Consider the following 9,992-nt stretch of genomic DNA (forward strand, 5'->3'; position numbering starts at 1 on the left):
TGCTGACTTCCAAAGCAATGTTTTGAAGGTTTTTTTCAAAGCAAGGATATTTTCCTTAATTGGGTTGGTGGTTTGTTGTTTTGTGGTTTTTTTGTTGTTGGTTGGTTTGTTTTCTGTGGGAGGGGTGGTTATTTGCAAAGCTTTCTATTTGAGTCCTGGGCTAAATGAACAAGGATTTTCTCTGGAAAGGCTGTGTTTACTTCTAGGCTTGCTGCTGGATGGAATGGCAGAGAGGAGGTAAAAGGAGATCTTACTTTCTGCCCTTTTCCCCCTGATTCAAACCTTAAAACAGGCTATCCAAAGTGAGTATAGGCCATGATTCTGTCCTGACCCAGCAGGGTTGTTCTTGCTTTCACCAGAGGACAGACGTCCCCTTGACTGCTTCTCACCTCTGTGCAGGACTGGGTACGATGCTCTCGGATCTGACCTCCCCTCTCTGTGTTGGCATCTCTCCCATCAGGTGGCATTGACCTGTTACTTGCTGTGCTCTGAGTTCCTGGCAAGGAGAGAGGTCAGTGCCAGGCAAACACACAAATGTCCTTGCTGTGAAAGCTGCTGCGCATATATCTAGTGTATCTCTCAATTCAAGGTTTGCTGGAGAGATAAGATGCTTAGTGGTTTGTTTGGATGTGCTATGGCCCCTTTCCTTGTGTCTCTCATGGCAAGCCTTGCTTTCCTTCTCCAGAAATGACTGAGACACAGAACTGGGCTGCCTACTGCATCTCTGTAGTGCCTGAAAAGCCAAGGCAGGACTGGGCAGAGTCTCTCAGCTGCAGAGAGTTACCTTAAATTCAGGGGTGAGTTGCAGCCCAAGAACCTGGGTTTGAAGGCTGAAGTATTCAGGGCAGCTTGCAGGAAGAAAGCAAACCACCTGGAAAAGCTGACCTGAGAGTGAGGGACCCCGCAGAGCAGAGACACGGGCTGGAGCTGTGTTCAGCTAAAACAAACCACTCGCCTCACTGCCAGCTCTCCTCTGTGATACAAGCAAGGGTGGGGAGGAAAGCTTTTGAAGGATATTCTACAAATTATTTAAAATGAGGAATTTCTACATCGATTCCATCCCCCAGCCCCAGTTACAGAGAAGTCCCAGTGATCCTGGGCAGTCTGGTGTGCACCCATGCCTGCCGCGTGGGATTCCTGCTTTGGCATTGTACCCTGCGCTGCTGCTCCAGGGGCACGCCACGGGTGCCTCTCAGCAGACAGCAGCTCTCTCACCAGCTCTGGACTTGGGGGTAACACTCACTCTGGATGCCCTACAAACATGGCTCTACGTTATCTCAGATCATGTCCCTCCGTAGCAGAGCGCTGCATGTTCCTCTTGCCTGTGTCCTGTCGTGGGAGCAGTAATTGCCAGCCTGCGCTTGGCAAACGGGCAAGGTGGAATGAAATGTTCCTCTGTGCTGCTCTACTGGTTGCAAGGTGAACAGAGGGAAGTAGACAGGTGATTTTAGACACTGGATTTCCCCCTAAAAATAAAAAAGTGTTGTTTTTCTTTTTTAATCCTTTATGCATTGCCCATGAGGGTGGTTTTTTTTTTTTTTCTGCTGAAGCTATCTCAGTGGTGTGTTTGAATGCTTGGACACTTGCCTTTAAAACTTTATTGGATAGAAGAATAGCATTCCCTCCCCCCTTCACCCCTTTATGGAAAATACTTCTGCTCCTTAAAGTCTTTGATGCTTTTTCTCAAAAAGCTTAAGTATCCCCTTTCAACCTGAAAGCTTCGGGTGAAAGATTTTCATTTTGGGGGTAAAAAGTGAAAACTTTCCAGTTATCTTCAAAACTATGAATCCAGTGTATGTGTGTTGAGGGGAACATTTTCCAGCCAGTTCTCATGCGGTAGTTTCTCTCCCCTCTACAGATTGATTAAAGAGTCCAGTTTCAAAGGTTTTGGCTTATACTGGCTACTAATATGTTACTGCATTAAAAAATTTGATTAAAGCAAACATCCTACCAAATGGTGAACTGTTAATTTGGTATTAGGGACAATTCAGGCTCCTGAGATGAGAGCTGCTATCAAACTCCACAAAAACCAGGAACTGAAACTGTCTCTGCTGTTGCATTTTGGCCCTCAGGGGCAAATTGATTTACCCTGGAGAGGAGTGTAAACTAAACTAGCGACAGTGTTTCTGGGAATGAAGGAGTTTTCTGCTGCAGAAGTCTCACTAGCATGGGGTAGCATGGGGTATCGGTGTGAAACGAATGATACTTATCTGTGCCTTTATGGCACTTTTCAGCAGAGAATTTAGCAAATGAACAAACTGTGGCTGCTTCTCACCACCATCCTATGAAGTAAGTGAATGTTCACATTTTAGAGCTGGGAGCCTGCAGCTTTGGGGAAGGCATGACGTGGCTGGACGACATCCATGTCAAGAGCGGAATCTGTAAGTCTTACTCTTAACCCATTGCCGTAAGAACTGGCATGCCCCTCTCTTCTTGAGGCAGCAGGCTTTGGTGCTTGTGCCAGTTTACTCTTCCAGCCCTCAGCTTGCAACCCCTTGTATGATTAGACATTGCAATGAATATTGTTACTGAAACTGGGTTTAGGTCTAATTCCTAGAAGGGAAGTCTGTAATGCACAAGGTGAGCATTGCTTGGGGACTGCTACATGGGGATGATGCTCGTGTTACCATGCTTCAGCCAATTCCCGTGCCCTGATGGGTTGGACTGCAGCAAGATCCAAGCACAATCCCTCTGTCCATCCTTCCCTCCTCCTTCCCCTCCCTCCTCCCTCCCTCCACCCCCAAGGAGGCTGTCCTAGTTTTTTCTTTTTCTTTTTTTTCTTCCCTCCTCCCCCCCGCCAGCTGTACTTATAACTCTTAATCTAGCTGGCCTTGCAACGACCCACAGCCCAGGAGACACGGAGCAGAACCCTCAGTAGCATGATAGCTCAAGGCATCTCAGGGCTCATGCGACCCTTGCTAAGTGGACTGAATGCGAGCAAAATTCGCTTTATTTACCTCTGTGGGGTGCCTGAGCAGCATCACACACCAGCTAAACAGGGGTCGGAAAGAGGGTTCAGCTCCACGCACAGGCTCCAGGATGCCCCTGGGGAATCGCGGTGAGTAAAACTCCGAGCCCTACCCTGCTGCCTCGGGAAGGGCCTTTTTGGGAGGGACCAACGCTTACCTCTGCCTTGCCCCACAGAAGGGAGAAGAGAGAGGCCAGTGCGAAGCACGGTTGGGCTGCGGGAGGTGGTGGATGAGGAAGTGTAGGCAAAGCAGATGCTGACAGGAGGAAGGTGGTGCAAGGAGCTGCCCTGTGAGAGCTGCTGGAGTTGTGGAGGCCACAGCTCGTGGCCTGGATCTGGAGCGTGAAGATGGAGAGGTGGCACAACAGTCCATAGACCCTGGGGCCCACTCACCAGCCTTTGGGGAACAGGGTGGTGGGCAAGGCGTGTCGGACAGCCGGGCTGTTAGCCTGCTGTGCTGCTGCTGTGGGGAAGCTGGGATGACCGCTGGGTTCCTCTGGGAACCGCAAATTCTTTGGGTTTCTTGTCCCTGCTGCTGTAAAGGCAGAGTAGGGAGCCGATGATGCCTGCAGCGCCAGGGAGGAAGATGCCCTCTTTATGTTGTGGAAAGCCATGCTGGAAGCTCTCACGCCTTGCTGGCGTGCTCTTCTTGACAGGGAGATGGGGGAGCTGGCTCAAGCGCTCAGCTGCTCAGGTGGTGGCTGCAGGTGCAAGGGGTGTGGGACCCACAGCACTGGTGTCCTGCCAGGCTCCTGAGGCAAGTGACTTGTGCTGGGCTTTGCTGAGACTGCCTGCTCAGGGCAGGATGCAGTTTGTCATGGTGCTCGTTCGTGAGTTGAACCGTGCGGTGGAAATTGGTCAGAAGCTCATGTTTAGAAATATCTCTAAATGCACTTGGTCCCTGCCAGGGTGGAGGACTCTCAGGTACTCATCTGAAAGGGCAGACTCTGGCCTGTTGAGGGGCCTGGATGACAGAGTCCCTTGGGAGGGCAAAGGAGTCCAGGGAGGCTGGACACTCTCCAAGAAGGAAAGCTTAACGATGCAGGAGCGGGCCGTCCCCCTGTGCCGACAGGAGGGGGCTGGCCGGAGAGGCTGCCTGGCACAGAGCACTCACGTGTTTCTAAAGCAGGAGCTACAGCGGACTCCCTGCCAGTCCTTCCTCCATTCCTTAGGGATCGTTCAGGAGATTGCATTTCTCTGAGCAGCATAAAGGGACTTTGCCGATCTCCTAGGCCAGCACAGTCTGGGTCAGACTGTAATCTACTAGACATTGAGAACAAGACCCAACCAACATCAGAGAAAATAACAATAAACCATTTTGCTATCTGACCTTAGAAAAAGTTATACTGATAATCCTCCTTAATGAGATTTATGAAGACTTGTTATCAGTGGGTTTTCTTTCTAATTGGTTTGTTGCTTATGAACATATCTCTGGCAGTACTTGTAGGCGTCTTGCTGTTTTGTATGGCCTTGGAAAATATCTTTTAGGGAAAAACACTGACAGGAAGAACAACAACCTTCTTGAAACCCCCTTCACTAGTTACCTGTGTCAGCAAAAGTTTGAGATTTTGTTTAAAAGGGAATAATCAGTTATCATGTGTTGAACTTGCAGCACTGAGTTTGTCACATACTGGTAAGATCTTCCCAAAGCTCTGACAGTGTGTCCTGTGACAGTAATGCTATTGTAAAATAGTTCAGCCTACATGAAGCAAAACTTAGTCGGATCAATTTTGAGTTGTTTTTAAAATCCTGGTTCAAAATTATTTTCCTAACAAAATGTGAAAGGAATTTTTTATAGTTTTAAAAATGCCCATAAATTCAGAAGTAAACAGAAAAATCTACGGATCTTCTTTCCAAGCTCTCCTGAAGCCTCGGGCACCCAAAGCAGGTGACTTCCGGAGGAGACTCGAGCCTGGAACTGATTCGGGGGATATGAAGACAATTAGACCAGTACGCGAGTGGGTCTGTGGGAGGTGACTGAACTGGACAGTGAAAACAGGAAGTAATCAGGCTGGGTTTATGCCCCCAACAGAGGCACCTGCACTAAGAACACAGGCAAACAGCTTAAATTTCCCCTACAGCCAGCAAAGACAGAGAAGCTAGTGCTCTCTATGTCGTGGTCTAGGAGTTCTTGACATCGTCCCTGCTCTCGAGAAGGGTGAACTGCTCCACCCAGGCTTGCCCAAAGTCATGCAGGGGGTCTGTGGCAATAGCATCTGTACTTCCTTATAGCTGAGTGGATACCCTGTGTGCTGTCCCTGGCTGCAACTCAGCTGTCTCAGGGCTCTTTTAACTGGCAGCAGCAGCCCAAGCAGGGCTGTGTCCAGGAGGAACTGCAGGGAACAAATCCCCCGAGGATCTGTGGGAGCCTGGTGTGGGGGTCCCCGGGGACTGATGTCAGGTGAAGTTCTAGGTACCTCAAAGACAATACGAATGAACTTGTCGATAAATGTGCATGCAGCTTTGGGGATTGTTGGATCCAGCGCTCTCTTCTTGCAGGCAGCCAGCTCATATTATCCTGTTGAAGAATGCATTGAGTTGCAGCGTTAAGTGATGTCCTATGACTTTACCATTTCTATTGTGTAACTGTAAAACCAATGTTGCGAGGAAACCTGCCTGTTTGCCATAAAAATGGAATAAATAGGTCTAATCCATCAAAATACAGAGACAATTGTTTTGTTTTGACATTTGAGAACTAGTCTTTAAATTGCTTATTTACAAAGAAATGTCTGTGGGTGTCTCTGTGAAGGAGACTGAAATGTCTTAAAGATATTCTTTGGCTATTTGCTTTGGGAAATACGGTGGTCCTGCTTGCCTGTGCGTGACTGCAACGTGATCTTTCCGTTCTGCACGTGGGAAACACTTCCCTCTGCAGCATGGTCTCAGTGCGAACTTCACAGCTGTTTTCATAACCAGGGGACCCTGTTGTAGACTAATGGCCCAGGCATTGTTTTCTGCTGAAGCTTTCTGCAAAACAGGAAGCCTGCCACCTCAGATGAAGGTGCAGCAGCCCCTGTGTTCTGCTCCTGCTAGCTGAATCAAGATGCAGCTGAAAACAGAAGAGCAGAGAAGGCAAAAAATATTGTTTAATCTCCTTTTCTCCATTTCCAAATTTTGATGGAATATGGGAATTAGCTTTCCACAGAGATAATTGTTTGGATTTTTCTGCACCTGAAGTCTTGCTGACGTAGTCCATGTGACAACATTTTAAGAAACAGCATCCTTAATCACTTAGAGATGTACTGCAGTGATTTGTCAGCAGGTAAATTGGATTAGATCTAGATGGTGATTGTGACTTGTGCAGCATAATGCACAAGACCCACAAATTTGAAAGAGGAGAACATTGCATCCCTTTTTTCCATTACGTTTTTACAGGAATTCTTTCCTGTCTCCTCCTGAGCTGGATTTATCCCCCATACTCCACCTCTGCCTCTTGTGAGTTAAGAGAGAGCAAAGGAAAATGTTTAAACTTGATCCTTATATATTTCTGTGCTTAATGCTAAAAGGAAATCAGCAGAGGTCTCCACATGCTTCATTTTCATCTGCCACAGAGCAGAGAGGGATGAGCAGACAGGGTAAGGCCTTTCAGCTGCTGGTGTTGCTATCCCAGGGACAATTCCCGTTTAACCAATTCCTCCTCCCAGCCTCTGTGACTTTCCAAGAGGATGCCTGGCATGGAAGAGCGTAGGTGCTACAGCGCTTCCTCAGCTGTCGGCTTTGCTGTAATGTGTGACTCTGGGGCTGTGACAGTTTGTATTCAGTGTATATTGCAGATACATTCCAAGAAATCAGGAGACAATATTAGAAATTCTCAGAGCTCTGAGCCATGCTTGCTGTTTGTTTCACTGGCCCCAGGGCTTCCAGGAGAAGTGTTATCAAGCTTTATACCAATCAGCACTTTTATTGGAAGAAGATGGATGCTGCTTCACTCAGTCTTGTGTAAATGGGGGAAAAACAGGATTGTGAGTTTGGCCAGTTCTCACTGTGAAATTCACTCTGTCTTCAAGGCTGTGGTTCTTTCTTCCTATGCCCAAAATGACAGCACCAAGGTCACAGGACACCGTTAGTGCTTGGGCGTTTATCAGAGCTGTGGGAGACTGAGGTGGATCTTTCCAGAGCTCTGGGAGAGTGGTGTGTGCTGTTGGCCTGATGGAAGAGAAGAGGGTGGACCCAGCTTCTGCCACTGGAGAACGTCATGGGCTTTGAGATGCTGGACACTTGGGCAGTGCCACACTGAGAGGTGCTGGGCAAAATACCCACTGCCTCCAGGGTGCTGCCCCATTTCAGCACAGGAGGTGGGACCTTTGGGTAACTGGGACCTCCTGCTTCTAAGTGACCATTTGGGTATGTACACTAAGAAAAACCACTGTTTGCTCGTATGCTTCCCCTGACAAATATAATAGATGGTGAGAAATCCCTGACACCGCTGTTCAGGCTGGCAGCACTTCTCCAGACTGGTGGGGGAGATCCTGGTCTGGAGGAGAAGTGGATGCTGGTTCCCTCTTATTTGTAGATGCTTTTTCTGCAAGCAGAGCTCTAAGAGATGGTATTGGCCTTGTTTGTAACTCTCTACCAGATTAAATCACTAGCAATTTCTCCTGAACAAGGATCACATCAGCTCAGAGGCGGTTACTCAGCATGGTTGCTCTGTAAGCTGGGGCTGAGCATGCCTCATCATAGCAAGGCTCCCCGTGATTGTTTCAGGTAAGGAGTGGGCACTTCATGAAAGAACAAGCGCCAGAAAAGGAACAGTCATCAAGTAATCCCCTTGGGAAAGGAAGAGGAAACAACATGTGAATGGCAACAGCCTTTATTGCATGATTAGTATCTGATCCTGAGCGTTTTTCTTGTTATTACATCACTCTATCCAGGATCAACATCCCAGGTCTTCCAAACGCTTTGCCTGCCTACAAATGCTCTGCCACTGGCCAGCCCAAGCAGAGGCAGTGGGTGCAGAGCATCTGCCCTTGTTCATGCACAGCTAAACTTTTATTCTGAAGGACATTTGCTAAAGTGGCAGTTATTTTGGGTCAACTCAGATTTGCCTGAGAACTGACAATCTGAATATCTTCTGACACACGTGGTGTAATTCTTCTAGAAAGTGTTTGTATGCACGTTTCCTTCCCAGTGCCATGGCTCTAGTGCTCAGCCAAAAGACCTCAATGGTGGGTGTGCAGGAAAGGGTGGGGTCCTCTGATTTTTGCAAAATTGTCTTGCAGCCCTGCAGACCAGGTGACGGTGCATTTTATAAATCGGGATGGAGAGCGACTTACAGCCACAGCCAAGGAAGGGGAGAGTTTGCTGGAAGTGGTAGTCAATCAAAACTTGGCCATCGATGGATTTGGTAGGTGTTGCACAAGGGTATGTGCTCTTAGGGTTTGTGTGTCTGTGCTGTGACCAGTGGGTACGTGGGAACAGTGCAACTGCACACATGCTGCTGTGTTCTGGTGAGACCATGAAGCAAGCTTCTCTTCCCCAACAGCTGCTTGCTGGAGTGGCTCACCTCACTGAGGTGCCAGTGTGACTTCCACACTGCCATGCTGGGATTCCAGCGGCATGTGTCAATGCGTTTGGTTGGTTAGAGCTGAAGTGCAAATTTGAAAACTGATTGTGATCCTGCCAGAGAGGAAGCAGGCTGAAATCTGCATCCATCTATTGTGTTTTCTGGTATCTCTTTTGACATGCTCCAGATCTGTTAAAGGACCTCTTCTCACACTGTTCCCGGAGGTGACCTTTCTCATCCCCTTGTTCGTTCTGATTTGCTGTCACTCCTTTGTTTCTCCACCAGGTGCATGTGAAGGGACATTGGCCTGCTCCACTTGTCACCTCATCTTTGAGAAGGACACCTTCCAAAAGCTGGATGCCATCTCAGATGAAGAGCTGGACATGCTGGACTTGGCGTACGGACTCACTGAGACGTAAGCACCTCTGCTGATTGCAGTAGATTCTCAAGCTTCTGAGGCAGATTCTCAGCACCTGGGACCCGTTTCCAAGGGGACAGGACTTACTCTGGTTTATGGCTGTGCTTCTGGAGCTGCTTTCTCTTGGGGCACAGGAGACCTTTAACAGGAACTGCAGTGAAAACCCAGCCTGGAGCAGACATCCCGATGTGGGTGGGGAATTTCTTCCTTTACTGTGGGAACAGATGAGCCTCACTTAATGTTTTTTTCTCAGATCTCGCCTTGGCTGCCAGGTATGCATTAAGAAGTGGATGGATGGTCTGACAGTGCGGGTCCCCATGGATGTGTCGGACATCAGGAGGCAGCTGGAGGTTGGAAAGCAAAGCAAACAGTAACCGGAAACGGCTCCTGCACAGCACGTGTCCTCATTTTAGGTGTGGCAGGGTACTTTGCTGTTGGTTGACACTATTGCTTTTTGTGGCTGGCTTGCAGTAGACAATAGAGGTCTGATTCAGTATAAATGCCTGTTTGGCAAATCTCTTACTTAAACAAAGCTTAATGCTAGGGTCTTTGGTTTTTAAGTGCTTGAGTGCTCTGCTGAGCACAACTGGACTAAAGCATATGACTTTACATTTCCCTGGGCGGGTGACAATCTGTGCTGTATGTGACTCACCCTCTCATTTGAAATTTAAGGAATTGTGCTATTCTAAGTAACTGTTAGGAATCTTGCAAGGCTTGGCTCTTTTAACTGTAGAGCAGATTTTTCCCAATTTGGGAAGCTTAAGAAGAGATAGCTGTTCCAAATACAAGACGGTGCGCTGATTGGCTTGATGATACAGGCTGTGTTTGCTTAGCAAGAACACCCTGATAACCATTTGAATGCTGACAAGTCCTATAAGAAGGAACCACTTTCTATGAATTTGAGATGTTACGTGTCACTGAATTGTTACATGCCATGATCTGCTACTTTCTCCAAATAGTAAATTTTCCCATTGCTGTTCTACCACACAAGTCAAATAAAATTCTAATAATCAGGCTTTTAGACCTATGAGATGCACTTTTCTGGTAACATGAGCCTGGTTGGAATGGAATGAGTTTGATGGAAATTTAGGTATAATGTCCTG

At 47.8% G+C, this 9,992-nt stretch overlaps 1 protein-coding gene across 1 annotated transcript; it reads left to right on the top strand.

The window, feature by feature from the left end:
* The first annotated feature begins 2,764 nt into the window (after nucleotides 1-2,764).
* LOC104641053 (adrenodoxin) lies at nucleotides 2,765-9,992 on the top strand. The gene is made up of 4 exons (XM_010309598.2): nucleotides 2,765-3,058; nucleotides 8,188-8,312; nucleotides 8,757-8,886; nucleotides 9,143-9,992. Exons 1-4 carry the CDS (start codon nucleotides 2,880-2,882, stop codon nucleotides 9,261-9,263), a joined length of 555 nt encoding a protein of 184 aa, XP_010307900.2. The 5' UTR covers nucleotides 2,765-2,879; the 3' UTR covers nucleotides 9,264-9,992.

This window comes from Balearica regulorum, chromosome 11 (genome assembly GCF_011004875.1).
Source record: "Balearica regulorum gibbericeps isolate bBalReg1 chromosome 11, bBalReg1.pri, whole genome shotgun sequence".
NCBI classification, from domain to species: domain Eukaryota; kingdom Metazoa; phylum Chordata; class Aves; order Gruiformes; family Gruidae; genus Balearica; species Balearica regulorum.

Excerpts from the sequence above, each read along its gene's own strand:
- LOC104641053 (XM_010309598.2), top strand. The coding sequence starts at position 2,880 with ATGATAGCTCAAGGCATCTCAGGGCTCATGCGACCCTTGCTAAGTGGA. Across the intron at positions 3,059-8,187 it reads GATGCCCCTGGGGAATCGCG|CCCTGCAGACCAGGTGACGG; the intron begins GTGAGTAAAACT and ends ATTGTCTTGCAG. Across the intron at positions 8,887-9,142 it reads GCGTACGGACTCACTGAGAC|ATCTCGCCTTGGCTGCCAGG; the intron begins GTAAGCACCTCT and ends TTTTTTTCTCAG.